The 19,760-nt window shown below is 36.1% G+C and overlaps 1 protein-coding gene across 1 annotated transcript; it reads left to right on the top strand.

Moving 5' to 3' along the window:
* The first annotated feature begins 919 nt into the window (after nucleotides 1–919).
* LOC107790492 (EPD1-interacting receptor-like cytoplasmic serine/threonine-protein kinase) lies at nucleotides 920–4,691 on the top strand. The gene is made up of 5 exons (XM_016612412.2): nucleotides 920–1,395; nucleotides 2,021–2,156; nucleotides 2,605–2,741; nucleotides 2,844–2,967; nucleotides 3,987–4,691. Exons 1-5 carry the CDS (start codon nucleotides 988–990, stop codon nucleotides 4,559–4,561), a joined length of 1,380 nt encoding a protein of 459 aa, XP_016467898.1. The 5' UTR covers nucleotides 920–987; the 3' UTR covers nucleotides 4,562–4,691.
* The last annotated feature ends 15,069 nt before the right edge of the window (nucleotides 4,692–19,760 follow it).

Raw genomic sequence — 19,760 nt, 5'->3', positions numbered from 1 at the left:
AGGATTAATTTTCTTTTCTTTCTTGAATAATTAACTCAAATAGCCGTTCACCTAATCTCTTAAATTAAAAATAGCCAACATATGTATAATTTATATATAACTGTATATAATCTAATAACGGCTTGAAAAAATGAACATTGAATCTCGCCGGCTATTTGTATAACAACTTCTTTCTTTACCCTACCTCTTTCTTTTTTCCTGCTATCTACATCCCTTTTTCCTAATTCTTTCCTCTTTTTTTTTTCAAAGATAAGATAACCTTTCTCATGTTTCCATCATAACTTTTTAATGCAAGAACCTGAGAAGCTCAAGTTGTGTGTGTGGGTGTTCATGTATTGGATTTAAATTATGTAGTAGACAAGAAGTTTTATTAGTGCAAATTTAACTAATTAATAAAAAAATAATTATTCCCATTTAATTTGTTAACTGATCACGTTTATCATTGATGATATTCATAAAATTAATTTAATTGTAATTTAGTACAAATTATATATGCTTTTAACGGAGATCAATTGCTTATCCTCATTTTTATTCTTTTGTTAGATTAATTTCATATACTAGCTAGTATTCCTAGTCGCACTTTCTTTTGCATATTAATTATTATATAAATATAATATTAACTCCTAGTGGCATTTTCTTATGCATATTAATTATATACTACAATATTTCGAATCCAAACAAACCCCAAAAAGGAGTGGAAATCCAGAAAACAGTACTGCCGTCACCTTTTTACACCAGAAATTAAACTAGAAATATCCTTGGTCTGTTTCCTAGTTTGTACATACGCGGCAAACATGGAATATATAATCAACTATGCTTTCTTATTTTATTTTATCATTTGACCACAAGACTTTATAATGCTTTCGCACCTCGTTCGTTTCACCTGAATATTATGTATATATAGCCTCCCATATCTCTTCTGTTTCTCTTCATCAATTCATTAATTTGTTTCATATCCTAAATATAGATAAACAGCTACTATATAATATGGCTTTCAAGATTACCTTGAAAGCTATTATACCAAGTTGTTTCAATGTTAAGATTGATGTACTTCCTTTTGAGGACAAGAATAATATTGTTCGAGTTTCTAAAAATAGTAATAATTGTGGTCATTCAAGGCTAGCTCTTTCAGATATAAGTGATCCTGAATCATCACTTTCTATAAGTGATCTCTCATCAAATGCTATCATTGGATCCAACCTTCATATTTTCACACATTCTGAACTCAAAGTTATGACAAGTAACTTTTCGTCCTCTAATTTTCTTGGAGAAGGTGGGTTTGGTCCTGTGCATAAGGGGTTCATTGATGATAAAATAAAGCCTGGTTTAAAAGCTCAACCTGTTGCTGTTAAACTTCTGGATTTGGAAGGTTCTCAGGGCCACTTAGAATGGCTGGTGAGCAAATATATTACTCCCTTTGTTTTAATTTATGTATTTTACTTTCCTTTTTAATCTCTTTAAAAAAAGAATGTCTCTTTCTATATTTACTACTCCCTCCGTTCATCTTTACTTGTGCACTATACTAAAAATATATTTTCACTTTTACTTGTTAATTTTAGCAACAAGAGAAGAACATATTTTTTTCCTGTTTTACCCTAATTATATTTAATTACTCATTTTTTAAATTATTTCAGAAGACTTCTCAAAATACTATCATTATTATGGGTACTATAGTAAAATATGCACTTCATCTATTATTTTTTAAAGGGGCGTGCAAGGTCCACTGTGGACAAGTAAAAATGAACGGAGAAAGTAACTTTTAACTCTAACATTTCACATGATATGTTTAAGACCATAAAATTCAAGGGATTTTGGTATTACACACATTTTTAGTTGTAAAACACAAGATTCAAAAGTCTTTCTTACTTTTTTTTTAAACTCTCTACTTACTCAAACTAAGAGAATGAAACGCATGAAGTATAAAACTTTTTTTGGTCATTTTGAGCACTGAAATATTGTCTCTTTTCTACTAAGTTCTTTCCAATAACTAATACTAGTTTCATACTTGTTGTGTTTTCAGACTGAAGTAGTGTTACTTGGGCAATTGAGGCATCCTAATCTAGTGAAATTGATTGGATATTGCTGGGAGGATGAGCAAAGGCTTCTTGTTTACGAGTACATGGCAAGGGGAAATCTGGAGAACCAATTATTTAGAAGTATGTATCTCATATTCTTATAGTAGTAGAATATCAACAATTTTGTGAATAATTTATTCTTCATTTAAAAGCTTTTACTTTCTTTCTTCCAAAAAGCAAAATAAAATAAAATAAAATAATCATGTTCTACCTGCTAATACTTATATATATATGTATGGACATTTCACCAGTAGTTGAGGAAACAAAATTTTTGGCTCCTTTTAAGCTAAACATCTTTTTTTTAAAGAATTAACCTAAATAGCCGCCAACGTAACCGGTTAAACTGAAATTAGTGTATAAACAGTGTCGGCTGATGTATATATGCATATAATTCATGTATAATATGTAGTGTATAACCGTGTATAAATAGTATGTAGTTAATCTATGTATACTGGTTAGGAAAAGTAAACAGTAAATCCGACTGCATATTTATGTAGAAACCTCATTTTTTTTTAATGACTGACTGCAGGATGTTCGAGTAGCTTGCCATGGCTGACCAGAATGAAGATTGCAGTAGACGCAGCAAAGGGGCTAGCTTTCTTGCATGGGGAGGAAAAGCCAGTAATCTACAGAGATTTTAAGGCTTCTAACATCCTCTTAGACTCGGTAATAATCTATCATCGTTAGAATTTACTCTCTATTTTAACATCTTTTTTAGATCATGGTATTATAAGAGACTATAAAATTAAGACTTGAATTATATATCAGGATTATACGGCTAAACTTTCTGACTTTGGACTAGCAAAGGATGGTCCAGAAGGCAGTGATACACATGTCACAACTCGTGTTATGGGCACTTATGGCTATGCTGCTCCTGAGTATATGATGACAGGTAAATTTATTCATACTTGGGTCTATATAAATGTCTTTTACAATAGTGACGGACTTAGTTTTAAGTCATATGTGCTCATTTATTTTTTAATTTAAAGTTGCTGCTAATTACCAAAGATTACTCCGATTAATTTATTTTTATGTTATGATACTAGTTTCAATATAAAAATGTAATGCATGGATAAAAACAGTAGTTTGATCGAACAACCAGCTATGTAGGTTCGCCATTATTAAAGTTTTTGTACACCCTTCAAAGTTTAATTATAAGATCATATTTTATCAAAAATATACTCCATCTCTCTTCTAAATGTCTTAATTGATTAATATTTGCACTAGTTTGAGTAGTAAGGGTGAATTTGAAAGGGGGAAAAACGGTAATAGATACCTCTTGTTTTTCTATGAAATTCTAAAATTTTGAAACCAATTTAATTTATCAAAGCGAATAATATCTGGAAATATTTGGAACTGAATGGAGTACAAAACTTTCATGAAAACGTGGGTGTGGACGTACGGGCGGAGATAGAAGTTCAGTCGAACTCAATTGCATTTTTTTAAACAGTGTATTTGTGCTAAATAATTCATTAAATATGTATATTAGAATCAAATTATTAGCACTTGAACTCGTCTTTCTAAAGTTTAGAACCCATAAAATAGAAATTCTGGTTCCGCCTCTGTGTGGACGTGACACATTATAACAACAACAATAACAATAACAAACCCAATGAGTTCCCTCAAGTGGGGTCTGGAGAGGGTAGTGTGGACACAAACTTTACCCTAGATAGAGAGGTCGTTTCTAATAGAACCTCGACTAAACAAGATGCAAAGAATTACTGGCAACATGTGGTAACAAGAAAACTAAAATGAAAAAATTCAATCAAACAATAAATAGTACCATCAATCCAAGAAAAAAGAGATATCATGCATGCTAACACTACTGAAAAAAAGAATAAACACGCGTAGCTGCCTACTAACCGTCCGACGTGACACATTATCTAACCTTTTTTTCTCTTTTTTTAACAGGTTATTTGACAACTAAGAGCGATGTGTACAGCTTCGGAGTCGTCTTATTAGAATTACTAACAGGACGACAAGCCATTGACAAGAAACGTCCTAGTAGAGAGCAAAACTTGGTAGAATGGGCAAAGCCATTCCTCAAGGATTCACACAAGCATGACAGAATAATGGACTCTAGACTTGAAGGTCAGTACTCAACTCAAGGAGCCAAAAAAGTGGCTGCATTGGCTTATCAGTGCTTAAGTCAAAAGCCTAAGTCTAGACCTACTATGACCAATGTGGTCAAGATCTTGGAACCTGTATTGGACTTAAAAGATATACCAATTGGTCCATTTGTATATGTGGTTCCTTCTTTTGACTGTAAAAGTAGTGGATTGAATAATGGTTGTTTGGAGAAAAAGAGGGGTGAAGAAAAAGAGGAAGAAAATAAGGTGAAAATAAGTGATCAAAATGACAAAGAAATTAGTGCAGGAGAAAAGAGAGAAAATGGTTGCAGGCAGCGCAGACTTGGCCACATGAAGCAAAAGAATCAACTAAAGTCTGCTACTGTTCACTCAGATACTTATCTGTTAGGACTTTAAGGCACGAATTCAGATAGTCAATGTAGGAAAAAAAAAAAAAAAAGATAGCTCGGTGCATTAAACTTTCATTATGTATGAAATTCGGAGAAGGGTCGGATCACAAGAGTCTATTGTATACAACCTTACTTTGCATTTCTGCAAGAGGTTATTTTCACGGCTCGAACCCGTAACCTCTTGGCCATATGGCAACAACTTTACCAGTTACGCCAATGCATCCTTCAAATAGTTCATGTAGAACCTAGAAAAAGAAACCAAAAAAATAGGAATTATGAGAAAAGAAAAATCACGGCTACCCCATACCAAGGTGTGGTTGAATTATAAAGGTTCTTTCAACCGTTGGAATGAAGTTATCTTTCAGCAGGGATCACTAAAACCCTATAGTCAGCTTTTTATAGCGTGAATCTTGATTAATCGACAAAAAAAAGATCTTGATTAATCAAGTCGGTGAATTTCGGATACCGGACCAAAGAAAAAAATTACAGCGCATTGTTGTTAAGTATGTGTTAGTTGATTATTTCATGGATGTTTGTTGTTTTTTAATTAATTTATTCAAGAAATTTGAATTGTCATTTTAGCTAGATTTTTTTTGTTTGACGCTTTAAAACAATGTTCACAAAAAGTCGCCAAAATTGTTAGTAGTATATCTTTGAAAGCTTTTGAACTTGTAAAAGAATACAATTCTTCACTTTATTTAGGGATGGCAACGGGGCGGTGCGGGTGCGTGGTGATGCGGGTTTAGATACATGCGGGATGATGCTGGTCAAAATAAAAATATTTAACATTTATACGGGTGCGGTGCAGGCGTGGGTTTAAAAAGGGTACGTGGGTTTAAGTACATCTATATTTGCTGATATTTGTTCTTTGATTTTTAATCTAGTTCTTTGGTTGATTTAGCTAGTGGGTTAATGTTGCCATAAAGTCGTAAATAGCTAGTTCTGTCGGCCTGCCTTTGTTATGATATATTGTAAAGATTTGAGTTTTAAAAATAAAGATACTAGTCATATGTACAAAAGAAAATGCTTTCAAAACCCCCAAAAAAAAACTAAAAAAGAAAATAACAGAAAGAGAAAGTGCAATTATGAAGACGTCAAATTTAAGGGAGAAATTAAAAAATAGCCAGATTTATATCCGGTCGTTCAAAAATAGCTCAGTTTCAAAAGTAATCGAAATATAGCCACTTTTCATGTAAAGATAAATCTGAGCGAAAACACTGTTCAAAACCCGAAAAATACGCCAGTATATTATACTGGAGTTCCAGCATAAGTATGCTTGAATTCCAGCATATTATACTGGAGTTCCAGGATAAGTATACTGTAACTCCAGCATAATATGATGGAGTTCCAGCAAGTATAATTGTCCAATATAATATACTGGAGTTTGGAGCACCAGTGCTCCAGTCTCCAGTATATTATACTGAAGTCAGCAAAATATACCGATCCAGCATAATATGCTGGAGTTCATACACAGGTGCACCGAACTCCAGTATATTATGTTGGATCGGTCTCTGTTGCAGCAAAATAGTGACTATTTTTTATTGAATTCGTAAACGCTGGCTATTTATGAATGACCAGTCGGAAAACTGGCTATAACGTGCTATTTTTACCAAATTTAACATAAAGCTCCACTAATATTGCAACCAAACGATGATCCAAATCCTTCTCAATCGAACCTTTTTCCCACCTTATTTTCTGAAGATTACCGTTCATCATTTGGACACTCATACAAGAAGTTATGGCTAAATTACCAAACACTACCGGAAATTGTACTACCGCGCCGCCCCACGTAGCACCTGGCGCGCCGCGCCACTAGGAAATTCCAGAATGATATGAAATTTCATTTTTAGACACATTTTGCATAACTGCCCCGTGCCCCACGGCGCCCCACGCGCCGCGGCTGTACTAAAATGGGTTTTTAAAACCCGAACCCCATTTCATTTAACTCTTTTGAGGTTCATTATTTTGGGGATTTATGGAGCTTTTAGAGAGAGGGGAGAGCATATCTAGAGAGAGGAAGAAGCTCAAGTGCCTTGTTCGTAAAAAATCTCATTCAAGCCCTGAAATCCAACAAGAAATCCTTCAAGTTCTTCATCAAAGAGGTAAGGTTCTATACCCTAGTCTTCAATTTCGGTTTTGGTTGATTGTTGAGCAAGAATTCATGGGAAAACTTGAAATAAGTCACTTGTAGTCATTGCTAGTCAATAATATGAGATTATCATTGAATATCCCTACTAGATTACTTGTTTTTGGAGTGAAATCCGAAAGTTTAGGCCTAGAGATTTGAAAATTTGATTTGAGAATTTGGAGGTCGAATTGATGTCGGAATTTGGTGAAATATGTATGGTTGGACTCGTGGTTGGATGGAATTTCATATTTCGTAACTTTTGTTAGGTTCTGAGACATGGTCCCCATAGGCGATTTTTGGGTTAATATCGGATTTTGTTGGAAAATTATTATTTTCATATGGAATTAATTTCTATAATATGTATTGAATGAATCGAGTTAATTATGGCTAGATTCGAGACGTTTGGAGGCCGACTTGAGAGGCAAAGGCATTGCGGAGTAGGATTTTTTGCTAGGTTTGCGGTAAGTAACCATTGTAAATCTGGAACTGAGGGTACAAATCCCGGTATTTCGAATTGTTTTGATAAATGAGGTGACACACATGCTAGGTGACGAGCGTGCACCGGTAGGGATTGTGACTTGGTCCGTCCCGTAGCGACTATTAAACCACGTACTTGATTTGAAATCTTATGATATCTCATGATTTAGACATTTAGGTTGTATTATGGGTTGTATGCCATGTTGGGGCCTTGTGCCGACCTGTTGAGACCCTTAGAGACATTTTTACTATTTTTTCTCACTCTATTTGATTAAAAGCATATCATTAGTCATGTTTTACCTGTTTACTGTTTAAAACTGGTTTTGTCACTCTACTTCTTAAATGTGAGAATTGTTCGGACTGAGTTCCCTGATTCCTACTATTACACCCGAGTGGCTGTGAGGTTAATGACTGAGAGAGGTTGAGGACCTAATGGTGAGGAATATAAATATTATGGATCGGGTTGGACGCCGCAGCAATATTATAAGTATATATTATGGATCAGGCTGCACACCGCAACAATACTTATATGGATCGGGCTGCACGCTGCAACAATATTATAAGTATATATTATGGATCGGGCTGCACGCCGCAACAATACTTTTATAGATCGGGCTGCACGCTGCAGCGATATATATATATATATATATATATATATATATATATATATATATATATATATATATATATATATATATATATATTGGATCGGGCTGCGCGCCGCAGCGATATGACGCTTGGGCTGTAGGAGCCCCTCCGGAGTCTATACACCCCCAGTGAGCGTAGTCGACTATAAACTATGGATCGGGCTGCACGCTGCATCGATTATTATGATTATTACTATTATGAAATATTGTGGAGCCTGAAGGCTGAGTGTGAGTACCGAGTGAAGAGAGCTGAGTCACGAGTGACTGAGAGGCTTGCCCGAAGGGCTATATTTATGAGTGATACCTTGTCCGAGGGGCCCATTTATAATATTTTGCTGATTTCACTCTTCTTTCAACATAAGCCTCTAATGAAATCTACTAAGTAAATGAATTCAAAGTATTTCAAATGAAACTGAAGCTTTATGAAGAAACTAGTTTTAAAATTGATGAGTTTGACTTGATATTCTGTCGTTTGCTCTTCTATATGATTTAAACTGCTCGTCACTGCTTTCAGACCTTATTTACTTTAGTTACTTACTGAGTTGGGCGTACTCACGTTACTCCCTGCACCTTGTGTGTAGATCCATGTACCGGAGCGGTAGAGTGAGGGTCCTCAGCATTGTTAGAGTTTGCTGGAGACTGCAAGGTAGCTGCATAGCGTCCGCAACCCTGCTTTCTTCCTCTTATCTTTGTTTTCCCGTATTTTAGACTTGTTATTTATTAGACAGTCAGATTTGTATATTTAGAGGCTCTAGACTCGTGACACCAGATGTTTGGGCTATGTTGGTTTAATATTTTATTGATTACGCACATTTTCAACTGTCTTAAACATTTCTTATGAAAAATTGGGATTTAAATCCGTGTTAGAAAATGGTTTTATAAAAGAAATTTGTTATGGTTAATGGTTTTGGGTTGGCTTGCCTAGTAATATGATAGGCGCCATCACGACCGGGTATTTGGGGTCGTGACAAGTTAGTATCAGAGCCTACATTATATAGGTCTCGCGAGTCATGAGCCGGTTTAGTAGAGTCTTGCAGATCGGTATAGATACGTCTGTACTTATCTTTGAGAAGCTACAGAACCTTTAGGAAATTCCACACTCTTGAATTCTTATCGTGCATCATTGATTCAACTTGAAATGTAACTCTTTGAATTCCTTCCACGCGTTCGTATGCGCACATGAGTGCTCGATATCAGCTATGCATCGATGGCTTGTGATTCCCTAATCGAGGGCGAGATGTGATCTCTGTGTGTTGATATTGGGCCAGTCTAGAAGACTTGAGGTCAGATTTTGCCTATAGCTTGATCCCTGAGCTGTTGATTGCACGAGTGTGTGTTTCTGGATCAATATGTTAGATTGTGTCCCTATTAAGGGAAGTGATGACTGGATAGTTACGTGATGAGTGTGATGTGACTGCGAGATATGTTCATATGAATTGAATGAGACGAGAAGGGTCTGCTTTGGGGCAGCAAGAACTATCTGGTGCTTGATTTCCATCGTGATCTGATGTATAGCCCCCAGTTGTGGGTGTGATGAAGGATCTTTTCATGTTGTTTAGTTAGGAGGTGAAGTAGATTTCACGTTGCGATATGAGTTCAGACTCAGGGACATTAAATGATTGCATTTTAATTGTGTTTGCGAAAAGAGTATAAAAAAATTCCAGCTTAAGGCTAAGCATGCTAGTTATCATTTGCGAAATAAACTACAGAGGTGTGATCTTTACAATGTTGTGTGGAGAACTTTCTTTTCTACCCGTATGGCAGATGTATTGAGATTTAAATTTGAATTTGTCAAAAAAAAGGTTGACCTGACCATCACGAGAGTGAAGACGAGCTTAGTAGATGAATTGAGGAACTATATAAGTTGTGTTGCATGAGCTGAGAAAGAATTTAGTCAAATCACACTATGGTGTTATGGCGGTAACTGGATATATGTATTGTAAATTATTGAATGTTCTGATTTATGGCTTTGAGCCAAGTGGGGGAGTCCGCTATCGGCTATTTGATTTCATTATTATATGTTAAATTTAGGTTTTGGTTCGTAACATGCTCATGGGTCAGTTATGACCTGCAGAGGTTGAGATCAGGGAAGACTAGAATAATGAAATTCCTGAATACGGGTTATATTGTGCTTTATGAGTATATTAAGATCATGGGATGATTAAGTTATTAATTCTGAAGAATGTAATTTTCATGGAACGTGAATACGACCAGTGGTGTTAAGACATGGTTACTCCCTTGAGTGTTGTTGTGCTAATGGGACATGTGTTATTTGGCTTGTTTAGGCGGTGCAATTTAGATTTGAGTAGAATAGACGACTCTTGAAAGAAGTCTTATGGATTCAGAAATGTATATGTAGCAATTGAAAAAAATCGAATTTGTATGCTGCTAGAATCAATTATTTATATTGGATGGTACCGAGACTTGCGGTAATTCTGTATAATTACGGATTCTGTACTCCAGTATAAGGGAGAAAAACGAATGATTTTAAATCCACTTAAGGTACATTTAGAAGGGGTGTTTCAGTTGTGGTACTTACGGGGATACTTAAGGATAATATAGTGGCTTATGGGCCTTAGGGCCGTATGGTTTTATGCTGGAATCTCTAGTAGTGAACTTTGGGTAACATTCATGGTGTATGTCAAGTAAGAGCGATAACTTGAGGGTAATTCGAAAAGGAATCAAAGAAAAAGAATAGCTTGGTAGTGAGTTGGATCAACACAATAATGAATATGATCGGTTCTTGGTGTATTGATAATGTGATGAGGATCTACAGAGGTTTTGGTGGCAATATTCATGTGTTTTGCGACCCACGTGATTTGTTAAAGTTACAGGAATATAGTTCTGGCAGCTTGGTTATGTGCAAATGAATTGTAAGGTATTCTTTATGGTTTCTACCAGGGTTTGAGCCAGATACTTTCTACCGGCGTGAGGAACATGTTGTGTATTATGATTTGTCCCTCAATGGGAGCAATTAGAAGGTTTCTAACTAACTGGTATATAATTTACTGGTAATTTAGAATTTATAATGAGATTCTTGTGTTTGTCACATGATGGCATGATAGAGATGGCGTGTTGTACGGGATTAAGATTTGCATGTATAGGGTGGCAGATTATTCTTAAAGGGAAGGTCACGAATTCTGGTTAGAATAGTCAGTTTTGGATAGTTAGATTAATGTTATATCTGCTCGGTAATCCCTAAGAAGGGTACGTATATTAAAAAAAAGGGCGCATTATGTTTGACTAACGGATGTTCATTGATATTACGACACTCACTTGGTTGATCGACTAATAATATTCAGATTTTGCTATGTAGCACGAAAGAATTATGAAAATATTTATCGTGGGATGGTTGTACTTGATGTATGTGTTAGTCATCTGAGTGTTGGGGTTGTTATTAGTTAGGACGGTTTATGCGATCTATGAATTTGGAGACTAAGAGTTCTTAGAAGTATACTATTTCGGGAATTGCGGCATGTTTGATGTGAGTATTTTATTTAAACTCAATGAAAGCACTAGTTGCACTAATTGATTGTGATAACTACATACTGCGAGTGCGCATATATGTGAGGTTTAAACCCATGTGTGAGCACCGGAGAAATTATTCGTGCTCGGGAATATGTTTAGGCTATGATATGCCTAGAATTGACTGTTGAGTTTTAAGCTATGATGTTTCTCACATGTAACATTATGTGAGCTATTTGGGTTGTGTTTGAGGATACATAAGGGTTAAAAAAAATAAATCCCTAAACAAACTTAATAAATGCCTTAGTGATGAAAGATTTTCGATTTGAGTTATGATAGCACAATTTGTTCGCGTCTAGAGTATAATGTGTTATTTATGCCAGTCCAGAAGCACGAGAATCTTATTTAATTTAGTATATATGGGTGTACTTGTTGGATTGATCCTATATGATATACGTGGACTGGAGGTCTGTGACCATGCCAGGTGCATTATGTTATCGGCAACTGAGTCGCTCTTGTGGTTGTTGTTAAGGTGAGCTCTAGAAGAGCTGGCTATTGTTATTCGATTCGTGTGTCTTGGTTCCACTATGAATGATGAGCTTATAGCATTTTGATTGTGGTGGTGCTTGTTGAACATGCGAAACAATTCTCTTCTTTGAGATATTTTTCCTTTTGGGTACCCGGATGGTGCAATATTGAGTTATATTGGTGTGGCATGTGTGTGTAATAGTTGTGTTTTATAATATAATGCCATTGGACTTAGAATGTGCACTATCAGATTTGATTATGGTGTATTTGGGAGGATGATATCGAATGTTGGCCTATAAAGTGATAGAGGTCCTGGTGGAAACGAAAGAGCTCCATGAATTGTTGATCTGATTGGTGGTAAGGTAATTCCATTTTTTTCTTTCATTTGACAGTGTATGAAGGTTTTGCAATGAGGTGTTACTTAATATGGGGTTTAATACTGGTACCGGGTTTGTATTTAAGTAGCTAGAGTGATTAGGAACTGTTGCGAGTATGCGAGTTGTGTGGTATAACATATGATTGCATTTGGAGTTATGTCTAAGTCTTAATATAGCTTGTTAACGCACATGCAGTGCGTATATGTAAAAAAAAATCGAGTCTTGAAAAGAAATTCTTGGATGTTGGGGATTGGATTCCAAGGTTTATAGGCTAACACTGAATTAGTGATTTTCTATTTTTGTGGTGTCGTCAGGCCAATATGGAATAGGGTAATGTGGGATCACCCTTGAGTATAGATACATGATAGGTGAATTAGTGATTTGAAGGTTCAAACATATCAAAGAAGAAGCATTACCCCGTGATTAAATATATGGGATATGAAATCTTATCATCATTTTTGTACTAGAACATCTTAGAGTAATTGTTGCAGGTCGCCAAAGTTTTAGTTCTGGTGTCCGGCGTAGAGATTTAGAGTTGAAGAGAGTGAACGGGTTATTATCAATATTGTCTTCATGGGGATGATATGTGAATTTCTAATACGGGTAACGTATGTGCAGTTACATCATGCCTTATGAAATCCCGAAGGGAATATGCCAAACTATAAGTATGATGTCTCTCTATTAGTGTCCTTTATATATTCTATGCTTTCATGTGTCTATATCTAATGGAGGTAGTTGGAAATCCTTTGTGTATTATTATGGAGGATACTACTGAAGGTAAAGTTAATGGATAATTGTCCAATGAGAGGTACTTAATTGTCATCCTTGTTAGATAAGTCTAATAGTTGAGATTGCTACCGTGAATGTGTTATGGCAAAGTTTGTGAGTCGAGAAGCACACCTCGAAGGCCGAAAGTGTTAAAAAAATGTTCTCACTGTTGGATCGAAAGTTATTTTCTAGGGTTATGATTTAAATAGGTGCAGCTCATGTCTATGTATCAATTTTGATAATACAATACATGAAATGTTGAGATTTATGTTGTTGATATACATTGTGAAGCTTTGTCGAGTTTTAGATATGTTGTTAGTATGGTTTTGGTGATTCTCTAGCAGGTGGATATGCCCTCTTACAAAGGAGACTCTGTCGAAATTTCTGAAAAATTTGGGAGCTGGAGGTGTGTGAGAAAAGAGTTATATTATGTTATGTGTTTGGGGGGCGAACTTTACTTCTCATTCGAGGACGAATGATCCTAAATGGGGGAGAATGTAACACCCCGGAAAAATATTTTCGAAGTACTTAAGTGCTATTAAGAAAGTTGACGTGCATTACTTATATAATTTTGTCTGCAAATGATGGCTATTAATTAGATATGATAATAAGTGTATGAGGCATATTATAAGTGATTTGGGGGTCTAAGGAGAGGCCTAAGTCCAAGCCCATTTGAAAATTTTCATTATAGACGAAAGTTTCGAATGAGCACAAAATTCCAAATGAGTACGCACAAGACCAAACTCTGGACGGGCAGATTTATATTTATATAAGGGGTTATGTGATGGATAACCTATAAAATGAAAGATCTTCGAGTCTAGTTTCTAACGCTTCAAACCGTTCGTCATTTGGACACTCCTACAAGAAGTTATGGCCAAATTACCAAACACTGCCGGAAATTGTACTACCGCACCGCCCCACGCGGCGCCCGCCACGCCGCGCCACTAGGGAATTCCTAAATGATCCGAAATTTCATTTCTAGACACATTTTGCACAGCCGCCCAGTGCCCTGCGGCGCCCCACGCACCGCAGCTGTACTAAAATGGGTTTTTAAGACCCGAACCCCATTTCATTTAACTCGTTTGAGGTTCATTATTTTGGGGATTTTTGGAGCTTTTAGAGAGAGGGGAGAGCATATCAAGAGAGAGGAAGAACTCAAGTGCCTTGTTCATAAAAAATCTCGTTCAAGCCCTGAAATCCAACAAGAAATCCTTCAAGTTCTTCATCAAAGAGGTAAGGTTCTATACCCTAGTCTTCAATTTCGGTTTTGGTTGATTGTTGAGCAAGAATTCATGGGAAAACTTGAAATAAGTCACTTGTAGTCATTGCTAGTCAATAATATGAGATTATCATTGAATATCCCTACTAGATTACTTGTTTTTGGAGTGAAATCCGAAAGTTTAGGCCTAGAGATTTGAAAATTTGATTTGAGAATTTGGAGGTCGAATTGATGTCGGAATTTGGTGAAATATGTATGGTTGGACTCGTGGTTGGATGGAATTTCATATTTCGTAACTTTTGTCAGGTTCTAAGACATGGGCCCCACGGGCAATTTTTGGGTTAATTTCATATTTTGTTGGAAAATTATTATTTTCATATGGAATTAATTTCTATAATATGTATTGAATGAATCGAGTTAATTATGGCTAGATTCGAGACGTTTGGAGGCCGACTTGAGAGGCAAAGACATTGCGGAGTAGGATTTTTTTGTTAGGTTTGAGGTAAGTAACCATTGTAAATCTGGAACTGAGGGTACAAAACCCCGGTATTTCGAATTGTTTTGATAAATAAGGTGACACACATGCTAGGTGACGAGCGTGTGGGTGTGCAACGGTAGGGATTGTGACTTGGTCTGTCCCTTAACGACTATTAAGCCACGTACTTCATTTGAAATCTTATAATATTTCATGATTTAGACATTTAGACTATATTATGGGTTGTATCCCATGTTTGGGGCCTTGTGCCGACCTGTTGAGACCCTTAGAGACATTTTTACGGTTTTTCCTCACTCTATTTGATTAAAAGCATATCATCAGTCATGTTTTACCTGTTTATTGTTTAAAACTGGTTTTATCACTCTACTTCTTAAATGTGAGAACTGTTCGAACTGAGTTCCCTAATTTCTATTGTTACGCCCGAGTGGTTGTGAGGTTAATGACTGAGAGAGGTTGAGGACCTAATGGTGAGGACTATAATATTATGGATCGGGTTGGACGCCGCAACAATATTATAAATGTATATTATGGATCGGGTTGCACACCGCAATAATACTTATATGGATTGGCTACACGCCGCGGCAATATTATAAGTATATATTATGGATCGGGCTACGTGCCGCAGCGATATGATGCTTGGGCTGTAGGAGCCCCTCCGGAGTCTGTATACCCCCAATGAGCGTAGTCGACTATAAACTATGGATCGGGCTGCACGCCGCAATGATTATTATGATTATTACTATTATGAAATATTGTAGAGACTGAGTGCTGAGTGTGAGTACCGAGTGACGAGAGCTGAGTCACGAGTGACTGAGAGGCTTGCCCGGGGGGCTATATTTATTAGTGATGCCTTGCCCGAGGGGTCCATTTATAATATTTTGCTGATTTCACTCTTCTTTCAACATAAGCCACTGATGAAATCTGCTAATTAAATGAATTCAAAGTATTTCAAATGAGACTGAAGCTTTATGAAGAAACTAGTTTTAAAACTGACGAGTTTGACTTGATATTCTGTCATTTGCTCTTCTATATGATTTTAAACTGCTCGTCACTGCTTTTAGACCTTATTTACTTTAGTTACTTACTGAGTTGGCGTACTCACGTTACTCTCTGCACCTTGTTTGTAGATCTAGGTGCCCGAGCGGCAGAATGAGGGTCCTCAGCATTGTTAGAGTTTGTCGGAGACTGCAAGGTAGCTGCATGGCGTTCGCAGCCCTGCTTTCTTCCTCTTATCCTTGTTTTCCCACATTTTAGACTTGTTATATATTAGACAGTCAGATTTGTATATTTAGAGACTCTAGACTCGTGACACCAGATGTTTGTGCAGTGTTGGTTTAATATTTTATTGATTCCGCACATTTTTAGCTGTCTTAAACATTTCTTATGAAAAATTGGGATTTAAATACGTGTTAGAAAATGATTTTATAAAAGAAATTTGTTATGGTTAATGATTTTGGGTCGGCTTGCCTAGTAATGTGATAGGCGCCATCACGACCAGGCATTTGGGGTCGTGAGACAAAGTCACTACATTGAGATGTCATCTTCAGCTAGTGAACAAGCGAGGACCTTTGTTTGGAAGAAACTGCAGGTTACCATTTGGTCAGGAAATGCTCCAAAAACCCATTGGTACCACATAACAGTAATATAGGCTTTATAGGAATATAGAATGAGCCCCAAAATTAATGCATCTATACACTTATAACTTTGGCTTTCTATCAAACTTAAAGTCAACAGTCGAAATCTTTTTCCCATCGACTTAAGCTAAAATATATCCATACTTTTATAATATATAAACTTCTTATCAATGTTGCTTCTACATCTATAGCAAGGGAAGGTAAAACTAGTGAGAAAGTAGAATGCCTAACAGTAAGCTAAGAGCCTTATACAATCTATTAGAGAAATTCTTGAACCAACCCAGAAATTCTGTGCAGATTAGCTATTATTTTGAAAAAAAAAAGACAGAAAAATAAAACAAAAAAAACGTGAAGAAATCCACAAACAAAGGGGAAGGACCTAACATAAAGAAATAAAGTAGAATGAGTTGCAACAAAGATATCACATCACTTTCCCAAAGCAATCTAGCCAAAGTCATGATTCTCTGGAGCTTTTGCAACAGAAAACATCAATTACAGCCATCTGTAATTGATGTTTTCTGTTGCAAAAGCTCCAGAGAATCAATTACAGATGGTGTTTCACTAATACTGCTATTAACAGTTATGATTAACAGTATACTTAACAGTCATGATTAACAGTATATCTGGGAATTCTCCTACTTCAGTAAGGAAACAAGTAACTAAGTCTCTGACCAAGAAGCTTAATAGAGTGCAACAAGAAAAGAAGCCAAGAAAAGTGATCTGAACAATAGGGTGAACAACCCTACACTTGATTGCATTCCAGAAACTGAAGGAAGTCCTAATGGTGCTACAACTTCAGAGGGTAAGAAAGGTACAAGGGAGAAGTTCAATGAAAATGATAACAACAATGAAAATGATGCTGGAGGAACAAATAGTGCAGGGGATATACAAAAAGAAAGGGAACTTAGTGCAACAAAGAATGTCACTATCTCTAACTCGTTTGAGACTTTGATGAATGAACAAGTCCTAGAGGATATTATGAAGAAAGGGCAACAGATTGATCGGGATGAAAGTTATAAAACTAAGTATTCTCCAGGCAGTGTAAAATAGTAGCAATAGTGCAAGAATTCTAGTGCGTGATCAGTAGCAACAGTCCAAGAATCCTAGTGCGCGATCAGTAGCAACAGTCCAAGAAAGTTATAAAATCACTGATGGAAAGCCAAGAAAGTTATAAAACTAGGCAATCTGGACTATGGAAGAACATCATTGATGCTAAGTATGTGCAACATAATTACTGGTGTAAAGCCAGTCAGATTAATAGACCTCATACTTTCATCAACAGACACTCTCTTTTAGAACTTCACGTATAAGCTAGATTTGGGGAATCTTTAACGCAGATAGTTCAGCGACAGAAACTGGTCGAAAATGTAAAGCCAGCTTCTAGTTCACTAAGGTTTGTAACTCTGCTACAGTAAAGCGTTGTTGTTTGATGCCTTACTGTTACTATCTATGCTACTATTTCAGAAATCTCCTTTTCATATTTCTCAATGGTTCAACATCCATCCATTCCTAGAGCCTTGATTCTTCCCCCTTGACATACAAATATATGAACTTACCATCCTGCAGATACTAGACACTCGACACTTTGGCCACTTCCAGAATCCATTTTTCATGGTCCAGCTTCCAAAACTCCGAACACTCAGATCTACTAAGGTTCTAGTGCATGCTCCACCAACTTAACTAGGGAGAAGCAGCTATAATATCACAAGACTAACCACAAGGGTCTATTTAGACTCCAGTCACTGACTCTTCTTATCATCAGTTTCCCAAATGATAGAACACTACTCATGATCAAAGGCTTATGTGAGGAAAATTACATAAAGAGAGCAAAGAGAACTATCAAAAATTATCACAACCTTTGCGACATCAACATCAGTGAGAAAAGTAAATATATAAAAGCAAGAAGAATCCAAGGTAAGCCCAAATACAACAACAAATTAGTAAAAATCGAAGGAGGAAAACTCAAACAGTAGCGATGAAGGACAAAGATGAGTAGTACCATGAGAAAGTTGAGCATTTTCAGTAACACTAGGCATTCTTGATGTTTGTGGTACTCGTTCATATCTACTATTGGCGTCGGGGATCTAATACATATTAACATGTTAAATAACAATACTTTTATATGATTAGAATTTCATTTAAAATAGCTAAAGTTTATGAAATGGAGTTACCTGTTCACCTAAGGTGCCATTGCTACTTTGAGGCATAGATGCATTAGGAGCATATTTGCGCATTAATTGTCTCATTTGGAGTAATTCTGATTGCATATTCTCCTGATTTTGTTTCATAATATTCATTTCTTCATTTTGTTTCTCCTTTAACTCGATTATCTGCTGTTCTAACCTTTGTATAACCTCATCAGAAGAATCATCTGCAACAATATTTCCTAAGGAAGACCTACTACCCCATGGAACAGAAGGAGTGGGACCAAGTCCTAAACAACGAACATACCCACTTTTTCCATTTCCCAACACCTGGGAATACACATCTCCTTCCCAAGCAACACTACGAGGAGTTTGCTCAGTAGATCTCTCACTATTGCTCATTCTTTCATTTATCATTTTTTGACCATAGAATAAACAATAAATCCACTTTGGAATTCACGAATAGGAAAAAATGCATATTGTTTGACGGAGTCTTCAAACCAAAAAAAAATAAATCTTACGATTGTCTTGACATAATCATCATCCAGTGGCCTACCATCCTTATGTTTTTTATGAGTTAATAGGAAAATTTCTGCTTGTGTAGGCTCTATCCTATTTACAGCCTAATACAACAAAAATGATATCATATATGTTGTATGCATGACAAAAAAGTTTAAAATATTATAGTTTGTAGTATTCACAGGTTTACCTGCTCATTCATCAAGGTGGCAATGCTTTTTGATCCTCCTGTGTGAGGCATCGTTTGCTTGCCCCTATTGTTTCTATTTGCTAGGGTACGTCTCTGTCATTGAAATATTAAAATGATCTCTTATAAATTTAAACAAAAATTGAGCATACCTAAAATCAAAACGCTATGAATATGAGCAGACTAGGAGAATTTTCAAGGTTGATACCTTAGCTTTATCAGAAAGCCAATACGAGACAAGACTACTCCATTGATCCCTCGGTATACGACTTGGTCTATTTTTTAGTAAAGCGTCTTTAGTCTTATATTTTTGCGCATACTTACGCTTCAAACTGCACTTGTAATCTTTCCATTTTTTTCCTAGTGACTTTAAGACCCACGCCTCTCCACGTTTTGGGATAGAGAACTTCTTCTGAAAAAATAAAAGCCAATATTTATAAGATAACATCATGTATAAAAGATAGAGCATGTTCATAAAATATATATATAAAAAATAATAATAACAACAACAACAACTATTCCATACCCTCGCAAAATCCACCAGTTTTTTCTTTTCTTCGTTGTCAAAATTTCTCAAATCATCTATATGTAGAGGTGTTAGTTCTGGAGTTCTGGTA

The sequence above is a fragment of the Nicotiana tabacum genome, chromosome 20 (genome assembly GCF_000715075.1).
Source record: "Nicotiana tabacum cultivar K326 chromosome 20, ASM71507v2, whole genome shotgun sequence".
NCBI classification, from domain to species: Eukaryota; Viridiplantae; Streptophyta; class Magnoliopsida; order Solanales; family Solanaceae; genus Nicotiana; species Nicotiana tabacum.
Note: the sequence above shows the minus strand (reverse complement) of the source record. Positions and strands in the feature narration are given on the sequence as shown.

Coding starts and splice junctions, on each gene's coding strand:
- LOC107790492 (XM_016612412.2), top strand. CDS start 988: ATGGCTTTCAAGATTACCTTGAAAGCTATTATACCAAGTTGTTTCAAT. Junction 2,157..2,604: donor GGAGAACCAATTATTTAGAA/GTATGTATCTCA, acceptor GACTGACTGCAG/GATGTTCGAGTAGCTTGCCA. Junction 2,742..2,843: donor CTAACATCCTCTTAGACTCG/GTAATAATCTAT, acceptor ATTATATATCAG/GATTATACGGCTAAACTTTC.